Source organism: Scyliorhinus canicula, chromosome 13 (assembly GCF_902713615.1).
Source record: "Scyliorhinus canicula chromosome 13, sScyCan1.1, whole genome shotgun sequence".
Classification (NCBI taxonomy): domain Eukaryota; kingdom Metazoa; phylum Chordata; class Chondrichthyes; order Carcharhiniformes; family Scyliorhinidae; genus Scyliorhinus; species Scyliorhinus canicula.
In genome coordinates, this window is record NC_052158.1 from 21,897,662 (window position 1) to 21,921,850 (window position 24,189).

At 49.0% G+C, this 24,189-nt stretch overlaps 2 protein-coding genes across 12 annotated transcripts in view; one reads left to right on the forward strand and one right to left on the reverse strand.

Annotated features, from left to right (window-relative positions):
- The window catches only part of LOC119976714 (RNA-binding protein 4B-like), a 173,057-nt gene that overhangs the window by 67,239 nt on the left and 81,629 nt on the right, over window positions 1-24,189 (reverse strand). The window lies entirely within an intron of this gene.
- LOC119976716 (SLAM family member 9-like) overlaps window positions 1-24,189 on the forward strand; it is a 31,716-nt gene that overhangs the window by 5,293 nt on the left and 2,234 nt on the right. Inside the window, 4 exon segments of the mRNA XM_038817442.1 lie at window positions 10,575-10,656; window positions 13,231-13,572; window positions 23,623-23,666; window positions 23,668-23,914. Of these exon segments, the coding sequence (XP_038673370.1) occupies window positions 10,578-10,656; window positions 13,231-13,572; window positions 23,623-23,666; window positions 23,668-23,914 (712 nt within the window). The 5' untranslated portion in view covers window positions 10,575-10,577.

Sequence of the window (24,189 nt, forward strand, 5' to 3'; positions counted from 1 at the left end):
GTGGAGGTGATGGGAGTGATGAAGGCGGGGAATGCCCCGGGCCTAGATGGGTTCCCAGTAGACTTTTATGAAAAGTTTTTGGGGGATCTGGAGTCAATGCTGGTAAGGACATACAATGAGGCGCGGGAGAAGGGGGAGCTTCCCCCTAGGTTCTCATAGGCTTTGATATCCTTACTTTTGAAGAAGCATAAGGACTCGGAGCAGTGCAGGTCCTACCACCCGATATCATTGCTAAATGTGAATGCCAAGCTGTTGGCAAAGATCTTGGCCTCGCGGATTGAGGACTGTGTGCCGGAGGTGATAGGGGAAGACCAGACGGGGTTTGTAAAAGGGACGCATCTATCGGTGAACATTAGGCACTTATTGAATGTGATAATGATGCCCTCAGAGGGACAAGATGTGGAAGTGGCGGTCGCTATGGACGCCGAGAAGGCCTTTGATCGGGTTTGGGACGGTTCGGGGTTGGGCAGGGGTTTGTTGTTGTACAGGGCACAGGTAGCGACTATCAGGATGAATTGGGTGAGTTTGGGGTATTTCTGATTACATTGTGGGACATGGCAGGGAAGCCCACTCTCCCCTTTGCTTTTTGGCATGGCTCAGAGTGTCAAGGAGTTGGAAAGGGATAGTACAGGACGGGGCGGGGCACGGGGGGGGGGGGGGGGGGGTTGAACACAGGGTCTTGCTATATGCGGACAATCTGCTGCTTTACATATTGGACCCATTGGGAGGTATCAGGCGGAATCATGAACATTTTTGAGGCATTCGTCCTGTTTTCTGGACACAAGTTAAACATGAAGAAGAGTGAGGTTTTTCTGATCCGGGGCAGAAGATGAGGTTGGAAAGCTGCCATTTAAAGTGGTGGGGACAAACTTTAGGTACTTGGGTATCCAGGTGGCGCGTGGATGGGAACAACTACACAAATTGAATTTAGTGCAGCTGGTGGAGCAGATGAAGGGGGATTTTAATTGATGGACGTGCTCCCGTTGTCACTGGCAGGGCTGGTGCGGACCGTGAAAATGACGGTACTCCCGAGGTTCTTATTTGATTTACAGAACCTTCCGATCTTTATTCCAAAGACCTTTTTCATGAAAATTAATGCTTTGATCTTGCGCTTTGTGTGGGCGGGGAAATCCCCACAGTGCTGTTGGAACAGAGGCGTAGGGGGAGGGGGGGAACGACAGACTGGCCTTACCAAATATAATGAACTATTACTGGCATCGAATATAGCCATGCTTAGGAAGTGGGTAGTGAGGTACGGGCCAGTGTGAGAGCAGATGGAGGGACCCTATTGTAAAGGCACAAGCTTAGGGGCACTGTTAATGGCGCCTCTGATGTTCTTGCCAGCCAGGTACTCCACGATCCCGGTGGTGGTGGCGGTGCTGAGAGGATGGGGAGCGTGGCGGCAGCATATGAGGTTGGAGGGTGCCTCAGTCCGGGTACCAATTTGTAGGAATCATAGATTTGCACCCGGGGGCGGGGGGGGGGGGGGGGGGAGGGGGGGGGGGGGGGCGGCTTGACGTGGGGTTCTGGGGGTGGCTGCGGGCGGGATTAGAACGGATGGGGGACCTTTTTGTGGAGAGCAGCTTTTCGAGAGTAGAGGAATTGGAAGAGGAGTATGAGTTGCCCAGTGGGAATGGGTTCCAGTACTTACAGGTGCGGGATTATATTTAGAGGCAGGTGCCGTCCTTTCCTGACCTGCCGCCCCCCGGGCTGCAGGACAAGGTGGTGTCGAAAACAGGAGTTGGCAAGGGTAGGGTATCGGAGATTGGGAGGGAGCACCAATAGGAGAAGTTGAACGGAAATGGGAGGAGGAACTGGAGAGGGAAATAGAGACTAGGTTGTGGGAGGAGGCTTTCAGGAGAGTGAATGCATCATCTTTGTGTGTTAGGCTTAGTCTTATTCAACTCAAAGTAGTTCATAGGGTGCATATGACAGTAGCCAGAATTTGCAGGTTCTTCGAGGGGGTGGAGTACAGGTGTGTCAGTGCGTGGGGAGGGGTTCTGGCAGGGGTTCGCTGATGTAATGTCCGAGGCGATGAAGGTTGCCCTGAGTCCAAAAGTGGCGATTTTCGGAGTGTCGGAAGACCCGGTAGTCCAAGAGGCGAGAGAGGCCAATGTTTTGGCCCTTGCCTCCCTGGTAGCCCGGTGACAAATTTTGTTGGAGTGGAGGGACTCGGAGTCACCGAAGCCAGCGACGTGGGTGAAGGACCTCGCGGAATTCCTTAGGCTGGAAAAGAATCAAGTTCCCACTGAGAGGGTCAATGGGGGGAGTTTGCCATATATTAACTTCTTCAAGGGTAGTTAAAATGTCAGCAGGTGGGGGGGGGGGATATGATACAGGGAGTAAAAATGGGGAAGCAGGGAGGGTGGAGGGGAACGGCAGAGAGAGTGGGGCGGTGAGCTGTTGTATATTTAGAACATAGAACAGTACAGCACAGAACAGGCCCTTCGGCCCTCGATGTTGTGTCGAGCAATGATCACTCTACTCAAACCCACGTACCCACCCTATACCCGTAACCCAACAACCCCCCCATCCCCTTAACCTTACTTTTTTTTAGGACACTACGGGCAATTTAGCATGGCCAATCCACCTAACCCACACATCTTTGGACTGTTAAGAGATTCCCTGTTTCTCTTTTTGGTTTTGGTTGTGTTTAATGTATATATATATAAATGCCTTAATAAAAATATTTTAAAAAAATTATTTAGATGAGGAAACTAGACGTAATATCTCTAATTTAGCAGCGTAATTTAGACAACGTAATTGAGTGAGTGAGCAAAGGCAGAATCATGTGGAAAAATGTGGTCACAAAAATAGGAAAGCAGAATATTATCCCAATGGCTATCGGTTGAGAGAGGGGAATTTGCAATGAAACCTGGCTGTCCTTGTGTACGAGTCGCTGAAAATGAGGATGCAGGTGCAGCAGGCAGTGGAAGGCCAATGGTATCATAGGATCATAAAATTTACAATGCAGAAGGAGGCCATTTGGCCCATCGAGTCTGCAGCGGAAAGAACATCCCACCTAAGCCCACACCTTCACCCTATCCTCATAACCCAGAAACCCCAATTAACCTTTTTGAACACTAAGGGCAATTTGGCATGGCCCATCCACCCAATCTGCACATCTTTGGACCAGTTCCAAGTTGACCTTCACCAGCGGTGTGTAAGGGACAGGGCCTCGCCCTGAGGTATCGGTGCACATAGATATGGGCGTTGGTACTCTTTATCCTGTACAGACACTCCTGGAACACCAGCACTTCATCGAGATTCCCAGTGCCCTTCTGAAATAGCTGTTGCCAGTCGAAACAGAGGACTCTTAACCAGTCTCTCCCCAAAAAATTGAGCTCCGGTTCCTGCACCACAATCAAGGAAGATGGACCGACTGCTGCCCTCATGTTACCGGAATCACAGTGGTCCTCACAATCTTCAAAGGCTCCCCAAAGCAGATCGCTAATATTGCTTTGGTGTCTTGCAACGTCAGCGGCATGATCCTTGCACGAAGACACTGGAATGTGCAGATGTCCACAATGGAGACGGTAGCCTCAGTGTCCATTTCCATCGGCACCGGATGACCATTGACCGACAAAGTGACCAGGATCGGTGCAACTCTCGGAGCCATGGCGCAATTCAACTGCATTAAGAATTCCTCCTTATCTGGGGTGTCCATGTACAAGACCCTGGTCTGCATTGACCTGAGAGTTGTCGTGGATGGCAGTCGCTGCACCGAACTGGGCGACCCGGAGCCTCATGAGTTCTCCAAGCACACAGTTGGCAATGCAGCGGCTCTCCCCTTCCTCCTTGGGAGAGGTATGCTACCAGTCTGCCGTAGAACCCGAAATTCAAACTCTGCTATGGAACTGCCTTTGGAGCTGTCCTTTCGGAGAAAGTCTGGCCGGACCAGCACCAACCTGTGGCCCAGAGGGAGTTTGAAAGTAAGGATGCGTCAATCTATGGTAAGGTAAAGTCGCCATATTCCCAGATGATCATAGGCTACTTTCCCCTTTGAGGAGAACCTGCACTACTGACCTTACTCTGCATCACAAATCAGCTGGCTAGCCAAGTGAGCTAAACCGGCCAATCTATGGCCGCCATAGTCCATGGACCCCTGCAGCTCCTGCACACCTTTCTCCGCATGCTCATGAGATAGGGAGAGTTCAACGGCCGATTTCAAATCTGGAGTGGTTTCTGCCAACAGCTTTCTGTGTGGCTGTATTGTTAATGCCACACATGAGCTGGTCCACCAACATCTTGGAGAGGGTCAGCTCAAACCCTCAGTGTTCAGCAGGTCAAGGTGTCAGTGACTGATTTACCAGGATACCGCACCGCCATATTAAAACAACACATTGCATAAATACGGAAGGCTTGGGGTTACAGTGTACCAAAACCAAAGTGTCCAACTCATCAAAATATTTGGAGTCCAGTGCAGCCGGGTAAGTCAAACTCGTTATAGACTTCCAGTGACGGGGATGTGCTGAATTGTTGGAAATTAGGTGGCACTCCTCCGTAAGACGACAAAATAGGCACTTTTGGCAAAATTTATCCCGCATAATCGGACTTATAAATTCCGTCACCCACAACAATAACATGGACAACAAAAATGCAAGGAAGCAGCAGCTTGAGAGGTCGCACGGAAACCAGGAATTGCATCAAAGGACGGGAGCAGCATGAAAGCGGTTTAGCGGACCCACGGGGCGAGGAGTTCCCAGCCATCCCCGAGGGGGAGAGACCAGCAACCCGGAAAGTGAGCTATCCCCACTTACCCCGGCGGCGGATGGAAGACGTTCTTAACCAAGGAACTAAAAGCGATGAAGGACGACATCAAGGCCGAGATAAAGGCGGTCGTCAAGGTGGTGGTGGCGAAGGCACTGGCTGCTATGCAGACGCTGCTCGGCGGATTGGGGAAAAGGCTGGAAGCCCAAGGGAGAATATTACTGGAGCTAGAAAAGGCATCAATGGACCAGAGTCTTCGCCCTGGAGACCGAGATCAAGAGCTCGATGGCGACCCAGGACGGCCTGAAATGGAAGGTCGAGGACGAGGAGAATCGGTCGAGATGCCAGAACATTCAAATAGTAGGCCTGCCAGAGGCGATCGAGGGCAGGGACCCAACCAGCTACATGGCCCAAATGCTGGGCAACCTAGTGGGGAGAGACAGCTCCTACAAACCATCGGACATCAACAGGGTTCACAGGTCGCTCCGACCAAAGCCCAGGGCTGGAAAGCAGCCGAGAGCGATAATAGCCATGCTGGACAAATATCAGGACTGGGAAAGGATCCTTTGTTGGGCTCGGCAGAGAAGGCATGCAACTGGGAGGGACATAAAATCAGAGTGTATCAGGACATTGGGGCAGACTTGGAAAAGCACAGGGCTGAATTTAACCATGCAAGGACGGCCCTGTACAAGAACAAGGTCAGATTCGGGATGTTATTCCCAGCCAGACACTGGATAACGTACCAGGGCAAAGAGCATTATTTTACTGCCCCAGAAGAGACAGCAAATTCGTTCCTAAGAACAGTCTGGACAGGCACGAAGAGAGGCAGCGGTGAGGAAGACACAGATGAGGCAAAGGAAACAAATGGACAATTTTGCATGGGATTGCATCGCCTCGCTATGATCAGGCGGGACAGCTCATAGGAGCGAGGGATCGAGGGCATCGGAGCGCAGGAGAGGGTGAGGAGGAGATAGCATGGACACCAACAGAGCGGGCGTAAGACGGGGTTGGATCAGCCCTTGTAGGGGTGGGCCACCACACGAGCCTGAAAGCTAGCGCCAGGAGGTAGGAGAGAGAGGACCACGGTGCATCTCCCACTAGGGAGAGAAGGTCTTGCAGTTGGGCAGGGGCGGGGGGGAAGAGACACATTGGAAAGGGGGAGAAGGCAGGGGAGCAGACAGAAGAGGGAGGATACAGGGTGGGTTGGGGGGCAGCAAGGAGGTAGGGGGTGAATCACAACCACGGGGGAGCAACACGACAAGGGGATTGTGGAAGGACTCTACACTGGCTTCCGCAGGTTCATCTCGGAAACGTGGAACAAGATGGCACCTTTGAAGGGTCCCTAAACAAAGAGAAATCCCGGGCGCAGAGGCCCGACCTCATGGTGAGTATGGTGCCCAAGGCCATTTTGGATGGGAAACTCAGGAGTGCATGGGCGCATGCACAAGGTAAGTATGGTTGGTCCCACAGAAGGGGGGGAACAAAAAATCCCATCAGAATAGTCAGCTGGAATGTTGGGGGAATAAACAGCCCTGAAAGGATCTAGAGTATTCGCCTACCTGAAAGGTATGAAAGCCGACATAATCTCCCTCCAAGAGACACACCTGAGGGAGAAAGACCGACAGCGGGGAAGGAAGTACTGGGTGGGACAGACGAACCATTTTCTGCTACGGGACGTGGTCTACGGGGGCAGCCATACTGATAAGTAAGAGGACGGTGTTTACTCCGATGAGACGGTTACATCCCCAAGACCATTTTCCATTCAATGAACAAGATGATTCTGCAGTTTTTGTGGGGTAAAATAATCCAAGAATCCCCAAAACAGTACTACAGAGAAGAAACATGCCCTCCCAAACTTGCGATACTATCACTGGGTAGCCACGGTGGAAGAGTGAGGGGATGGGTGAAGAACCCAGACACGGAATGGATGAGGATGGAGGAGTCCTCCTCTACAGGAACAACTCTCCAGGCCCTCTCACCAAAGCAGCGTTCCTATCCCCGCCAGCAAAACACAGCAAGCCCAATGATGGTAGCGACCTGTGAACTTGGAACCAGATGAGGCAACATTTTGGTCACAGATGAGGCAAAGGAAACAAATGGACAATTTTGCACGGGATTGCATCGCCTCGCTATGATCAGGCGGGACAACTCATAGGAGCGAGGGATCGAGGGCAGCAGAGGGTGTGGAGGAGATAGCATGAACACCAACAGAGCGGGCGTAAGACGGGGTTGGATCAGCCCTTGTAGGGGTGGGCCACCACACGAGCCGGAAAGTTAGCGCTAGGAGGTAGGAGAGAGAGGGCCTCGGCGTAATTGATGAATACTCCCGCTTCCCTTTCGCCATCTCATGCCCCGACATGACTTCTGCCATGGTCATCAAGGCCCTGCACAGTATCTTCACCCTGTTCGGTTTCCCCACCTACATCCACAGCAATTGGGGATCCTCCTTCATGAGTGATGAGCTGCGTCAGTTCCTGCTCAGCAAGGGCATCGCCTCGAGCAAGACGACCAGCTACAACCCCCAGGGAAACAGGCAGGTGGAGAGGGAGAACTGGACGGTCTGGAAGGCTGTCCTGCTGGCCCTTCGGTCTAGAAACCTCCAGCTCCCCCGCTGGCAGGAAGTCCTCCCCGACGCACTTCACTCCATCCGGTCGCTCCCTAGGAAGTCCATTTCCGGGGTCTCGCTCCCAACATGGCTGACAGTTCCTGGACCCATCCTCCTCCGGAAGTATGTGCAGAGCCATAAATTGGACCCCTTGGTCGAGAAAGTCCACCTTCTCCATGCAAACCCACAGTATGCTACATGACACACTCCGACAGATGACAGGACACAGTCTCCCTCTGGGACCTGGCGCCCACTGGGACACCACCCACAACCCCAAACTGATACCGCTCCTTCCCCCCCCCGGTTGCCTCGTTCACCCCTGCGCCACCCACCCGCCCACCAGCAAACTTCACCACAGCCCCCACCCCAGCAGGATCCACCCCTTCACTGGATCCACTAAGGGGTGACAAAGGAGAGGACAACACGCTCCCGGTGTCGTAGGTGACCACGTTGGTGCCCACACCACCACCAGGACTGAGGCGATCGCAGCGGAGGGTCAGACTCAATTTGTAATGTATTCTTCACCCCCGCTGGATCTTTTTTTAAACAGGGGGTCAATGTGGTAAACACCACTGTTGACATATTACATGTATAACGGTACTGCCACTGTATTACAGGTACCACTGTGACTCCCAGGAGGAGTGTCGAATTTCGGAAGCAAGGAGGGTGCGGGAAAAGAAAGCCATGGATCTGCCCGCTTAGTTGAGGGTAGCGGCCAGAGCAACGGCTAATGCATCGCTCTCCACCTGAAAGGTGAGGGTCTCGTCGACTGCCAGCACCGTGGCCTTGGCGATGTCCGCCTTGGTGTGGTTGAAGGCCTGGCGGGCCTCAGTCGTTAGGGGAAAAGCTGTGGACTTGATGAGTGGGCGGGCCTTGTCCGCATAATTAGGGACCCACTGGGCGAAATATGAGAAAAATCCAAGGCATCGTTTCAGGGCTTTGGGGCAGAGGGTGAGTTCCAGGAGGGGGTGCATGTGGTCGGGGTCGAGCCCTAGGACTCCATTTTCCACTACGTAGCCAAGGATGGCTAAGCGGTTGGTGCAGAACACGTATTTCTCCTTATTGTAAGTGAGGTTAAGGAGTTTGGCGGTATGGAAGAATTTTTGGAGGTTTGTGTCGTGGTCCTGCTGATCGTGGCCGCAGATGGTGACATTATCTAGGTACGGGAAGGTGGCCCACAGTCCGTACTGGTCAACCATTCGGTCCATCTCTCGCTGGAAGACCGAGACCCCATTGGTGACGCCGAAGAGAACTCTAAGGAAATGATAGAGATGGCCATCTGCTTCGAACAGTGTATTGGTGGTCCTCCGGGCGGATGGGGAGCTGGTAGTAGGCTGACTTCAAGTCGACTGCTGAGAAGGCTCGATACTGCGCAATCTGACTGACCAAAAATGCATGGGAGGGCGTACGTGTCGCATATACCGGTTGATGGTCTGACTGTAGTCAATGACCATCCTGTGTTTCTCCCCAGTCTTCACTACCACCACTTGAGCTCTCTAGAGGCTGTTGCTGGCCTCAATGATACCCTCCCACAGTAGCCGTTGGACCTCCGACTTGATAAAGGTCCTGTCCTGTGCACTGTAGCGTCTGCTCCTAGTGGCGACGGGCTTGGAGTCCGGGGTGAGGTTTGGTTAAAGTGAAGGTGGATCAACCTTAAAGGTCGTGAGGCCACAGGCAGTGAGGGGGGGGGGGGGGGGGGGGGCAGGGGTCCGCCGAATTTCAAAGTAAGGCTTTGGCTGTGGCACTGAAAATCAAGTTCTAGTAACAGGGCAGCGCAGAGATGGGGGAGGATGTAAAACCTGAAGTTACTGAACTCTACGCCGTGAACAGTGAGGGTCGCGACACAGTCTTTTTGTTTTTGTTTTAGGTTGAATATCTGTTTTTTGCCAATGACGGGCGTTAATTTATTGTTTCTATTTTGTATTTACAGCGGGGGGGGGGGGGTTCTGTTTTTTTGTTCTTAGAATTTTCTTTTATTGTTTTCTTTTTGTGAAAATGTGAAAGTTTGAATAAAAATTATTTTAAAAAACAAAAAGGCACCGAAGATGGCAGCACCCAAGGGGTGCATATGGCGGGCGGCATCATAGATGGCGGCGCCCACGTGCCGCACATGGCTGGTGGTGGAGAAGATGGCAGCGCCCCTGGATCTCACGTGGGGGGTGTAGCAATGCCGGGCCTGGATACAGTGTCGACCGACCGGGCCTGGCAAATGGAAACAAAGTGGCCCTTCTTCCCACACCCGTTGCCGGTCACACTCCGCGCTGGGCAGCGCTGCCTGGGATGTTTGCGCTGGCCACAAAAATAACATTTGGGCCCCCTGGAGTTGGCTGGCTACCGCGCAGCGCAGGCCTGCAGTGTACTCGGGTCTGATGCTGGTGGGCCCCACCATGCCCACGAGGGTGCCGGACAGTCGAGGGTGTCGGCCTCCAGATTACAGGAGGCCACTTCTAGGGAATTAGCAAGCTGCACAATCTCTGCAAGACTGAGCATACCTCCTTCCAATAGCCGCTGGCGAACGTACGTAGACTTCATGCCCGTGACATAAGCGTCTCTGATTAGTAGTTCGATGTGTTGGGTTGCCGAAACTGCCTGGCAGTCACAGTTCCTACCGACTCTGCAAGAAATCGTCCAGAAGCTTCCCCGGGAGTTGCCGTCTCGTGGCCAGGAGGTGCCTGGCGTACACTTGATTCACCGACTTAACGTATTGTCTCTTTAATAGCGTCATCGCTTCTGTGTAGGTGGGCGCATCCCGGATGAGGGGAAAAACTTGAGGGCTCACCCGTGATTAGAGGGCTTGGAGCTTCTGTGGATCCGAGGGTTGTTCCGTGGCTGCTCCGAGGTAACCTTCAAAGCAGGCTAACCAGTGCTCAAAGGTGGATGTGGCGCTGGCTGCGTGAGGGCTCAGCTCCAGGCGATCAGGCTGGATTAAGATGTTCATCTTTTTAAATCTTGTGCAATAAATTGATGTACCATCAATTACCGCGAGACGAGAATGGTGAAACAATTGAGGCTTTATTGCACAAGATGTTGTGCTTCCTGCAGCTGGAACCAGAATGGGAGCAGTGCAGAAGAGCATACACTTTTATACGTCACCTGCTGGGAGGAGCCAGCAGGTGGGATTTACAGTGGTACCTGTAATACAGTGGCAGTACCGTAATACATGTAATATGTTGACAGTGGTGTTTACCATAGGGGAATTTGTGCTTCTTGAATTCTTTATTCAAAATTAAACTGATTAATTAATGTTCTTCTCTTCTAGGATATGTTCTTACATTACTCGCATTCTGTCATTGGGCTATGCACCTCCTGGTTAATGTTGTTTTTGTTCATCACTGACCATGGTAAGAAAATATCTTCTTAAAATTCAGAGTAAGTGGAGCAGTGCGTTCAAAGTGTAAATGTTGCATTCTCAGGTTGTGTTGAAAGGTCGACGTGTGAGAAACCTCAGACACAATGGCTGTTGATTCCATTACAGAAGAACAGGAAATAGGACTTCCTATTAGGGGGAAGACGTGCATGACGTGGCTCCCGCTGGAGGGAGCTGCTCTTTTTCTTTTTTTTTTATAAATTTAGATTACCCAATTATTTTTTCAAATTAAGGGGCAATTTAGCATGGCCAATCCACCTACTCTGCACATTTTTGGGTTGTGGGGACGAAACCCACGCAGACACGGGGAGAATGTGCAAACTTCACACAGACAGTGACCCAGAGCCGGGATTGAACCTGGGACCTCAGCGCCGTGAGGTGGTTATGCTAACCACTAGGCCACCGTGCTGCCCGCTGCTCTTTTTCTTGATGCCACCAGTAGTTTATTCCTTGGAAACTTATGATAGTTGTCAGTTGGAGTTCTCTCTTTGCTGAGATGCCCAGAAAAAACAAAGATAAGAAAGCTTCAAGCAGAAACTCGTTGACAAAGTCTGAAGCCTCTCGGGGCTCAACGGGAAGTAAGATGGCAGAGTCGGTTTCATTATGCCCACTCTACTAACGGCCGAGGTTCTCACTAGTATCTTGGCAAAAGAGTTTGAGAAGAAGCAACAGATCATGTTGGAGAAGCTTAAAAGATCAATCGAAGAGGCTTTGGCCCCTATTCCAGTGGCTCTGGAAAAACTAGTGAGACCGTCGAAGTCCATGCAGTCACATATAGAGGTGGCTTTCTCAAACCAAAGTGATTGCGCTGGCGTCTGGTCTGACTTAGATGGCTGAAACAAATAAATTACTGAGGGCCAAGCTGAATGACTTGGAAAACAGGTCCAGAATGTCGGATTACCGTAGGGTTGCTGGTGGGGAATGAGGGTCATATCCGAATGGAATATGTCTCAGACGTGTTCCTCAAAAAGGTGAGTGAGGGTGGATCTGCATCACCAGCTGAATTAGACCAGGCCCTTCGCTCACTGCAACCGAAGCTTCGTGCTGAAATTCCGCCGCATTTGGAAACTGTGAAATTCCTGTTTTAAGGAAAAAGGCTCTATGGTAGTCAAGGTAACACATGATTTCAATTGAGAACGCCACTCCATTGGGTTTTAGCAGGACATGGGTGTGGAATCCGCGTGAGAAAAAGGGCTGTGTTTAATGGAGTTAAGGCCACCCCGTATATGTGGCACAGCAGCACAGTGGTTAGCACTGTTGCTTCACAGCGCCAGGGCCCCAGGTTCGATTACCGACTTGTGTCACTGTCTGTGCAGAGTCTACACGTTCTCACTGTGTCTGCGTGCGTTTCCTCTGGGTGCTCCGGTTTCCTCCCACAAGTCCCAAAAGACGTGCTGTTAGGTGAATTGGACATTCTGAATTCTCCCTGTACCTGAACAGGCGCCGGAGTGTGGCAACTAGGGGCTTTTCACAGTAACTTCATTGCAGTTAATGTAAGCCTACTTGTGACAATAAAGATTATTATTAATAAGAGTCGAGTCGGGTTCAGGATGGTCTACCCAGCTCATCGTAGTGTTACGTTCGAGTAAAAAGACAGTTTTTTCGACACGACGGGAGACTTTTGTTAAAAGGCACAATTTTTGTGCTGTATAATTTGATTATTCCTCCCAACCTCAATTCACATCAGCTTATTTTAGGTTGGAACCCGAATTGTGTATTGGACGCTAGATTGGATCGTTCCAAGCTTACATACTGGTTCCATCGGGGATGGACAGGGTTTTGTCTTCTTTATGACTGAGATTGGGGTGTGAGGATGGACCGTTTGTGGAGGCACAATGGCACAGTGGTTAGCACTGCTGCCTCACAGCGCCAGGGACCCAGGTTCAATGCCGACCCTACCCCGTAACCCTACTTAACCTTTTTGGGCACTAAGGGCAATTTAGAATGGCCAATCCACCTAATCCGTATATCTTTGGACTGTGGGAGGAAACCGGAACACCAGGAGGAAACCCACGCACACACGGGGAGAACGTGCAGACTCCACACAGACAGTGTGGGAATCGAACCTGGGACACTGGAGCTATAAAGCAACTGTGCTAACCACTATGCTACCGTGCTGTCCTGTTGATTTGTAGCCTTTGTGTCACTAATAACCCGGATGCGAATACTCCTTGGTTGGAGGTCGCCCACTTCGCCCAGTGCCCCTGCTTGTTGTCATTCCTGCACTTGGAGAAAGTCAAATTCACCATCAGGGGTCAGTGGAGAGGTTCTATCTAGGATGACATTTATTTCCTTTCATTTTGTTTTTTTTTGTTTTTTTCCGAGACGATGATTCAGGCACAAGGATTATGAGTCAAATTCTCCCAATGAATATTTCTCCAACTTTAAGAGCCATGGGTTCTAATTGATGCGATATAAGTGCTTGTGCAAACTCAGATGTATTTCAGTTCAGGAACCACAACAACGGAAGCCATACAGTAGGATGTCAGATACAAACAAACTAGAACTAAAGGCACTCTGATAGCTTGTCCTTCTGTTTATGTTCTAGGTCTGGGACAGGTGGATGGGAATCCCAGTTCTTTGCAACGCCTGGTGAATGGGACTTGGGGACAGTCGCTAAAGTTATCATTACATTTACCATGGGCAGACCCTTTGGTGGTTACTTGGGACTTCAGAAACTCATCCGCTGGGAAAAGGCTTCAAGTGTGTTCGAAAGCCCGACACAACCCAGTAGACTGTAACAATGAGTTTGGACAGAGAATCCGGATAAACCTCACAGACTACAGCCTGGAAATACAGACCCTGAAAAAAAGTGACCAAGGCCTGTATGAAGTTAATGCAAGATCAGAACAGGATGTTTATGAAGAAAAGATGGAACTACGGGTTTATGGTAAACATATGTTCAATGACACATTGATTGCATGTGTCAGATTGTGTCCTGTTCCATGAATTCAGAGAGAGAAGAAATTACAGAAAATGGGAATGTCAGTGAAGGAAGCACTGGGAATGAAAGTAAGATAAATACGCAATCATTTCAGTTCACTATTATTTAGGTTTAACATTTAGAATTAAAATGACTGATGATGCAACTCACAGGTGGTCATGGGATATTCAAGGGAGGTAACATTGACAGGATTATTGAGTCTATTTTGAGACTGTCAGATTATTCAATCCCTGAAACCAGGGATTGGAATTCTGCATTTTGTTGTCTTTGTCCAGTGGTGGATTGTTCTGACAGGAACCCCCCGCTAGCCAGAATGGCAGGAATTTGTGCCAGATTCTGCTCTTGTATGGATCTGATTAATACTACACTCCTGTATGCTTCACCTGATGCCTGTGTCTATGTCTTTACATTGTGTACCTTGTGTTGCCGTATTACGTATTTTCTTTTCAAGTACTAAATGATCTGTTTGAGCTGCACGCAGAAAAACTTTTCACTGTACCTCGGTACATGTGACAATGAACAAATCCAAATTATTTGTACATGAGTAGGTATCTCTACATATCAACTAGCCGGATGGAGGACTGATTCATCTAGCCGCCACCAGGTTCAAAGATCTCTGTGCCAAATTTAAATGCCAGTGCAACAAACTCATATCATTCTCCACAGTCCACCTGTCATCAGAAGACTGCTCAAGACGCCACACAGCCAGAAGTAAAAGGCTACAACGCGAAAGAAGGCAGCATCCCGTCAGTCACCAGATTCTCAACACCTTGGACACCCCAATGTCACCTCTCCAACACGGAAGGCCATCAACGCTGGCAACCTTGCCTGAGATGCAATGCAGTGCAGGAAGCAGGTGAATTATTTAATCCGCTCCGCCAGAGTAAGTCCTCTCTCAGCTCGCTTCACTATCATACTCACATCATGGCATCACATATTCAAATGGCTACTCTCTTCAAGGATCTCACAAATCCATTTGCGGGGGCTGGGGGGGGGCATAAATCAACTCCCATTCTCTTATGGAGACTTGTGCATCACCATCATCCCACCTGTCATATTGCATACACTCCATCCTCTGGCCCTTCTGGGGAAGGCTCACCACACACAGCATATAAGCATTTAACCCATCCTCTGATCACATGCCTTTATGTTTTATACAGGTCCAGCTGGCACGCAACAAACAAGGGGAGTCCAGACTAGGGGGAGGGACATCAGAGATCCTCGCCCTCTTGATTTTGAAGAGGCTGCACTGACCTTGCTGGGAGGACGGTGATCGATCCTGTGCAGAACGGAGATTGGCCACTCCCAACAACTGATTACAGATCTCAGCTTCATCACATCATCACAGTGACAACCACAGTGACCCAAATGATATAAAAACAGAAAATACTGGTCAATCTCAGCAGGTCTGACAGCATCTGTGGAGAGAAAAGGGAGCTAACATTTTGAATCTAGACATCCAGACTCAAAACGTTAGCTCCCTTTTCTTTCCACAGATGCTGTCAGACCTGCAGAGATTATCCAGTATTTTCTGTTTTTGTTTCAGATTCCAGCATCCGCAGTAATTTGCTTTTACCCAAATGATATAGCTTATTCCCATCAACTGAAACTCTATTTTCTTTTTTGGAGGCACCAGCAGTTCACGGCCATACATACAGCTGTGCAGCAGTCGCCAAAGCATGTCCAAGGAAAAGGGGGCTCACGAAGAATCGCCGCACCCTCCACCAGCACAGAGAGACGCACCTCGGTGGAATGTAGCTCTAGATTAGATACAGGGTCACTTTCTAAAGAACACTAGGGACAGCCCAAGTATCCGGCACTTGGAGAGCTGCTGGAGACTAGTCACATGCTCAGTCACAGTCAGATGGTGAGCCTCTGGAAGAGGCTGCCAACTCATTTAATTCACCATTTGGCAGTGGAATATCAGACGGATGTACATGTCACTCAGCAGACTACAGCAATGGAGGAATCGTTCATGTTATGTCTGATATCATGGCCCTGACATGCAAGTGCTTTGAGGTCACCTTGGGAAGGTTGGCAGCCAACATGGTGTGCTTGGTCCTGCAGGATTTGTGCTCAGACTTGCACTGTATGGCCACACGTCCTGGTGGCGCAACTCGGCTTTGGGAGTTTCAGGAGACTGTATGTGTTCTGAGTCTCTATAGAGCGGGTCAGCCTTGCAAGTTGTTTAAAAATAAATAATACCATACCTACAGATCCCTCTCGAGTTTTATTGAGACCAGACTGACGGGTAAAGAATATAATTTGTCACCCTTAAGCGGCCACTTTGTGGCCTTTTCCCGGCCAGCTTCAATTTTTAGACTGGTGGGCGCCGATTTGGTCAGAGAGCCAAATAGAAAATACTTAACGTTCTCGATCTCAGACTGGGGACGCACTCCCCTCAGCTACTGGCATTGCCTCTCATTCATTTGTAAATAGGAGACACTGTGATGATAAACCCTCAATTTGGTGAGTAACCTCCAATGTCTGGGTATCTCCTAACCCTGCTGTAAATGTCAGTCTCCTCTTGGCCCTGTCCCCTCGGAGGCGCCTACTGTTGGAGCTGCGCACGCAACACCTGTCGCCTTCCTCTCCTCCACTGAACAATGCTTCTGAGAAATACAGCACTGGATCCATTAGTCCCTGTGTCTTTTCTCTGAAATTAACCATCGAAGAGAACAATGGTTAAAGGGTACAAAAAGTGAAGCTCTGACTGAGACACCTATGAGAGATGTGGAATTCCAGAGCTTTGCGCTCCTTGCTTGCATTGTGCCTGATGCAGCCTTGCCCCTTAGCAGCTAGCACACACATCGAGGTGAGCAACATCCAACCCAGAGGCATGAAATCTGCAGCCCTCTGGGAGTGGTATGTTATGAATTAAATGATAAACCAAAGTAGCTCTGCACTCCATTCATCAAAGTGGCGTACCAATGCTGCTCAGTTTCTCATAGTCAATGAGTGGAATCGTTTGACCAGTGATGAATTGCATTGTTAACCCTTGACTGGCCTTCACTGATGTGGTGGTAGATCGGATACAACTCTGCTCCCTTCCCTATTTCTCCCCAAGGTTGCAGTCCTACATTATACTTTGTTAATGTTGAGGGGTTTTATTGAGGTGATTGAGTTCTGCCGATCCTTTTATCCAAGCTAAATGAAATGATTGGCTTCTGGAAGAAAATAGACTTATCAGTGATAGGCAGCATGGTTTTGTGCAAGGAAGGTCATGTCTTACAAACCTAGAATTCTTTGAGGAAGTGACAAAGTTAATTGATGAGGGAAGGGCATGGACTTTAGTAAGGCGTTTGATAAGGTTTCCCATGGCAGGTTGATGGCAAAAGTGAAGTCGTATGGGGTTCAGGGTGTACTAGCTAGATGGATAAAGAACTGGCTGGGCAACAGAAGACAGAGAGTAGTGTTGGAAGGGAGTGTCTCAAAATGGAGAAGGATGACTAGTGGTGTTCCACAGGGATCCGTGCTCGGACCACTGTTATTTGTGATCTACATAAATGACCTGGAGGAAGGTATAGGTGGTCTGATTAGCAAGTTTGCAGATGATACTAAGATTGGTGGAGTTGCAGATAGCGAGGGGGACTGTCAGAGAATACAACAAAATATAGATAGATTGGAGAGTTGGGCAGAGAAATGGCAGATGGAGTTCAATCCAGGCAAATGTGAGGTTATGCATTTTGGAAGATCAAATTCAAGAGCGGACTATATGGTCAATGGAAGGGCCCTGGGGAAAATTGATGTACAGAGAGATCTGGGAGTTCAGGTCCATTGTACCCTGAAGGTGGCAACGCAGGTTGATAGAGTAGTCAAGAAGGCATACAGCATGCTTGCCTTCATCGGACAGGGTATTGAGTACAAGAGTAGGCAGGTCATGTTACAGTTGTATAGGACTTTGGTTAGGCCACATTTGGAATACTGCATGCAGTTCTAGTCGCCACATTACCAGAAGGATGTGGATGCTTTGGAGAGGGTGCAGAGGAGGTTCACCAGGATATTGCCTGGTATGGAGGGTGTTAGCTATGAAGAAAGGTTGAGTAGATTAGGATTGTTTTCGTTGGAAAGACGGAGGTTGAGGGGGGACCTGATTGAGGTATACAAAATTCTGAGAAGTATGGACAGGGTGGATAGCAACAAGCTTTTTCCAAGAGTGGGGGTGTCAGTTACAAGGGGTCACGATTTCAAGGTGAGAGGGGGAAAGTTTAAGGGAGATGTGCGTGAAAAGTTTTTTACGCAGAGGGTGGTGGGTACCTGGAACGCTTTACCAGCGGAGGTGGTAGAGGCGGGCAAGATAGCATAATTTAAGAGGCATCTAGACAGGTATATGAACGGGCGGCAACAGAGGGAAGTAGACCTTGGAAAATAGGAGACAGGTTTAGATAAAGGATCTGGATCGTTGCAGGCTGGGAGGGCCAAAGGGCCTATTCCTGTGCTGTAATTTTCTTTGTTCTTTGTTCCCTGGGTAACAAGGTCTCTCTCCTATGTAATTGATCCGGATCCTGTCAACCATAGCGGCACCAACAAGTGACTGTGCCTCTCAAAAAGGAGCCATGATGTGGAGATGCCGATTCACCTGAAGAAGGAGCCGTGCTCCGAAAGCTCGTGTTTGAAACAAACCTGTTGGACTTTAACCTGGTGTTGTAAGACTTCTTACTGTGCTCAAAAAGGAGCACAATAGATCAGCTTAGTGGTCCTTAGTATCCCTGCAAGACAGAACCGAGCTTACTTTTGTTTTAGTGGGGGCAGCACAGTGGTGCAGTGGTTAGCACTGCTGCCTCACAGCGCTGTGGACCCGGGTTCGATTCTGGCCACTGTCCGTATGGTGACTGCACATTCTCCCCGTGTCTGCGTGGGTCTCACCCCCACAACCCAAAGATGTACAGGGTAGGTGAATTGGCTATGCTAAATTGGCCCTTAATTGGGGGAAAAAAAGAATTGGTATTTAAATTTAAAGAAAAATACTTTTGTTTTTAAACAAAGCCATTGTTCTGGGATCTCAAGATGTTGCTGCTACACCTGTACTTCAGGAATGAAACTAACCCTCCTTCCCTCACTGTCCATGTGCCCCCGATTTGCCTACAGCCTCACAATGTGTAGATAGGACTGCCTCCTGTTATTCTCCAGCCTCCCCCATTAATACTGAATTGCATTACTGTAGTGGCGGAAAATCAATCCTAGAAGGGCGAGGAAGAGTTGGGAGGGGATTTGGGTCGGGCTATGGGAGAAGGCTCTAAGGAGAGTCAATGCATCCTCATCGTGTGTCAGGCTTAGCCTGGTCCAGTTCAAGGTGGTCCACAGGGGTCATTTGACTGTGGCCCGGATGAGTAGGTTTTTTTGAGGAGTTGCAGGACAGATGTGGGCGGTGCAGGCGTAGTCTGGCGAATCATGTATATATCCCAATCTCTGGGAAGCCAGGGAAGAGATTGCTGAGCCTTTGGCTTTGATTTTTAGGTCATTGGCTACAGGAATAGTGCCAGAGGACTGGAGGATAGCAAATGTGGTCCCTTTGTTCAAGAAGGGGAGTAGAGATAACCCCGATAACTATAGGCCGGTGAGCCTAACGTCTGTGGTGGGTAAGGTCTTGGAGAGGATTATAAAAGATACGATTTATAATCATCTAGATAGGAATAATATGATTAGGGATAGTCAGCATGGTTTTGTGAAGGGTAGGTCATGCCTCACAAACCTTATCGAGTTCTTTGAGAAGGTGACTGAACAGGTAGACGAGGGTAGAGCAGTTGATGTGGTGTATATGGATTTCAGTAAAGCGTTTGATAAGGTTCCCCACGGTCGGCTATTGCAGAAAATACGAAGGCTGGGGATTGAGGGTGATTTAGAGATGTGGATCAGAAATTGGCTAGTTGAAAGAAGACAGAGAGTGGTAGTTGATGGGAAATGTTCAGAATGGAGTTCAGTTACGAGTGGCGTACCACAAGGATCTGTTCTGGGGCCGTTGCTGTTTGTCATTTTTATAAATGACCTAGAGGAGGGCGCAGAAGGATGGGTGAGTAAATTTGCAGACGACACTAAAGTCGGTGGAGTTGTAGACAGTGCGGAAGGATGTTGCAGGTTACAGAGGGACATAGATAAGCTGCAGACCTGGGCTGAGAGGTGGCAAATGGAGTTTAATGTGGAGAAGTGTGAGGTGATTCACTTTGGAAAGAATAACAGGAATGCGGAATATTTGGCTAATGGTAAAATTCTTGGTAGTGTGGATGAGCAGAGGGATCTCGGTGTCCATGTACATAGATCCCTGAAAGTTGCCACCCAGGTTGATAGGGTTGTGAAGAAGGCCTATGGTGTGTTGGCCTTTATTGGTAGAGGGATTGAGTTCCGGAGCCATGAGGTCATGTTGCAGTTGTACAAAACTCTAGTACGGCTGCATTTGGAGTATTGCGTACAGTTCTGGTCGCCTCATTATAGGAAGGACGTGGAAGCTTTGGAACGGGTGCAGAGGAGATTTACCAGGATGTTGCCTGGTATGGAGGGAAAATCTTATGAGGAAAGGCTGATGGACTTGAGGTTGTTTTCGTTAGAGAGAAGAAAGTTAAGAGGTGACTTAATAGAGGCATACAAAATGATCAGAGGGTTAGATAGGGTGGACAGCGAGAGCCTTCTCCCGCGGATGGAGGTGGCTAGCACGAGGGGACATAGCCTTAAATTGAGGGGTAATAGATATAGGGCAGAGGTCAGAGGTGGGTTTTTTACGCAAAGAGTGGTGAGGCCGTGGAATGCCCTACCTGCAACAGTAGTGAACTCGCCAACATTGAGGGCATTTAAAAATTTATTGGATAAGCATATGGATGATAAGGGCATAGTGTAGGTTAGATGGCCTTTAGTTTTTTTTCCATGTCGGTGCAACATCGAGGGCCGAAGGGCCTGTACTGCGCTGTACCGTTCTATGTTCTATATGTTTTGGGCTTGTCCGAAGTAGAGGGGAGTTTGGCAGGGATTCTCAGAAGTCATGTCAGAGGTCCTGGAAGGGAGGGTGACTCAAGAGTCCAGAGGTGGCAATATTTGGAGTGTTGGAAGATCCGGGAGGTCACGGAAAGAAGAGGCCAACGTTTTGGCCTTTGCCTCCCTGGTGGCCCGGAGACAGATTTTGCTGGGATGCAGGGACTCGGAGCCTCCAAAGTCGGGGGTCTGGGTCAGTGACATGGCAGGGTTTCTTAGGCTAGAAAAGATTAAGTTCGCCTCAATAATAATAATCGCTTACTGTCAAAAGTAAGCTTCAATGAAGTTACTGTGAAAATTCCCTAGTCGTTATTCCGACGCCTGTTCGGGAAGGCTGGTACAGGAATTGAACCCACGCTGCTGGCATTGTTCTGCATTGCAATCTAGCTATTCAGCTCACTGTGCTAAGCCAGACCCCTAAGGGGTTCATTACAGGGGTTCGCTTGGAGGTGGCAGCCGTTCATTGACTTCTTTAAGGAAAACTGACCGTCAGCAAAGGGGGAGGGTAAAGAGAGGGGAGGCATGGGAGTGAAGAATAAGGGCAGGGAATCTAATATATGGGTAGGTCCACATACTACCTTGGACTGCCTGTCACCTGTGGTTACATTCCATTTCATAGGAGGAATCTCTGCACTCTGACTCCTGGCTGCAAACCATGAACTAAGACGGTAACCTTCACATAGTTTCCCCCTTCAAAAGAGGGCTAAGGACAACTGTGACCCTTCCCAACTACACCACACAATTTCTGAGTTTCGGTGCGAACCATCCCGAATGTGCCACATTAATATGTCCCCCATTCCTGTTCCCGAGTTTGTGTGCATCCCCTTCCAGTAAACAATGTTGGATCCCTGACCCCCTTATTTGAAAGTTTCACGAACCCCTGTCAGAGTTCAGTTTTCTACTTCTCCATCTTTCATTGTTCAGCATCCTCCTTCACCACCATCCCACCCCTCTGCTGTCCATCATGCCCCTTTATGGTTGGCCTCCCCTCCCCTTTGCACAGTCCTCCTTCTCCATTTCCCTCCTTTCAGCCTCAACTCGCCGCACCCCATCCCCAGGTCGAACTTCAATTTGGTCGAAACAGAGCTGCATGAGTCCCGCACCACAGTGCTATTCATATAGACAATGGTGTAAGGCACTGGGAGCACTGAGAAAATGACAGATGAGTGACTGTTCCATGCACAGTGCGAACCTGACCCTCATTTGAGTCCAACAGCAGAGAAAACTGTGACCCTTCCCTCAGATCACTGCCCACCCATATGATATGAATGCTGTCAGGACAGATGTAGAGGCCAATTACATCGCAGCTCCAATGTCTAATTAGATTCAAGATGTGGAGATGCCGGCGTTGGACTGGGGTGAGCACAGTAAGAAGTCTTACAACACCAGGTTAAAGTCCAACAGGTTTGTTTCAAACACGAGCTTTCGGAGCACGGCTCCTTTCAGGCTCCATTCACCTGAAGAAGGAGCCGTGCTCCGAAAGCTCGTGTTTGAAACAAACCTGTTGGACTTTAACCTGGTGTTGTAAGACTTCTTACTGTAATTAGATTCAAACCCAGGCTCTGACTGCCTGGTCTGGTGTTCAGTGGATGTTCAGACTCACACTAAATCAGTGTTTTTCAAACATTTTTGCCCGAGACCCATTGTTACCAACCGGCCATCCTCTAGGACCTATACGGGCCGACCTTCGCGACCCACACCACCCAGAATTCACGACCCACGATTTTCACTTACTATTAATGTGACAGGTGAGCCTGCTTGGTCCTCATGATGTCACGTGCTTTGTTATTCAATGTTCTATTTCTGATAATGACTTCAGCTGATGATTTAAGCTCTCACTGTATTCGTTGAAAAAAATCAAGAGTTTTGTTCTCACACTCACCATGCATAGTCTTCGAATGTCTTTGAAGTTTTCAGGGTTTTGAACTTTCATTTGCCAGTGCTTCCCTGCATATAACACACAGGAACTTTGAATCCTGATTTGCAGTGGAAGAATAAATCCACACCCTCAAGTAATCATCTTTATGCTGCTTTGTTCCTGTTTTCAGCTTCTTCTTCATGGGCTGTTCACCAGAGACCCTGGAGTTCACACCAACACTGCTGGCAGCTGCAAAACAGAGGAATAGCTCTCGTGCCCAGAATACATGACGTCAGTGTGGGTGCGTGACCTTCTCTCTCCCACTGCTCCAGGCAGAAAGACTCCAGCCATTTTTAAAAATCTGCTCCTGGAGCAACGCTCTGATGTCAGGAGCGTTCTGTACCACTGGGCCCCAGGCCTGTAGTGCTGAGGGGGCATGCACATGGAGCGGCCGGCATTGTGAAAGCTGATCGCAGACAGCATTTTTAAAAGGCGGTCATGCCGTTGGGCACTACGTCGCGCAATCCGGACCTCCGTGACGCATGGCACCGTGATTTGGAACGCCGCAACGCATGGCACCGTGATTTGGAACGCCGCAACGCATGGCCCTCCCGACACCCACCTGTGCGTTGCAACCCTGGGTTTGAAAATCAATGCACTAAACTATCTAAAGGAAAGTAACACGCTGCTGATGATTTAGCCAATATTATTCCTTAATCCAGCATCACGAAAATCAGATGAACTCATGACTTATTTTATTTGTGGGTTCCTGCCGTATTGCAGATTAGTTGTAGTATTCGTTTGTATATCAACAGTGATTGGGCTTCAGGTATCTTTGGAGATTAGAGAGAAATTTAAACGATTTCATATCCAAATTGGCCAGAGTTTTTAACCTGTTTTTGCCCTTGCAAAGCAATCATATGGCATTGTATAGAGTCAGGGTGTATATATTGTGATACATAAGGTCAGGTCTAATAATTATATAGAATGGGTTGGATGGATTAAAAGGCCTGTTAATTTCCAGCATTATTTGTTTGTCTTAAATGCTTCGACTGTTCAGAAGAAAAGTAACGAGGCTCTGGCACCGTGCAAATGATATTTTATACAGCATTTTAAAAATCTGTTCACTCTGCAGGTACGCCATTTCACCTATGCTAACAATATTTAATTCATTTCAGAACGTGTATCACGTCCAAAAATACAACTGATGACCAATGTTTTCCTCTGGCGGAATTTGTAATGTCACTCTGAGCTGTTCAGTGGAAAGTGGCAGTGACCTGGTGTACAGCTGGTGGAGAGGAGGAGAGGTGGTTCAATCTGGTGGGCCACACAGCATGACTGACAATGGAAGGGAGCTTAGCGTGTCCTCAAATCTACATGTCACCAGCAGAGTTTACAACTGTAGGGTGAGAAACCCCGTTAGCGAGGAGACTGAGAGCATGGACCTCACAGGGCCTTGTCATCTAACCAGTAAGTTTATTTCATGGGAGCATCGGAACACTACTCAAATTAATAATTAAACTACACGAATGGTTGTCAAATATAATTTGAGTTGCTAATTCTTGTTAACTCAGAGGATTACATTAACATGATCAGCAAATTAAACATCCACTCAATGTAAGCAGGTTTACAAATTCTTCTTGGGTGGTATCACGTTGGCTGCCCATTATGCATCCTGCCGATTCCAATGAAGCTGACAAAACAAAATGTTAAGCGGGGGTCTATGGGGTTCGGGTGTAATACTA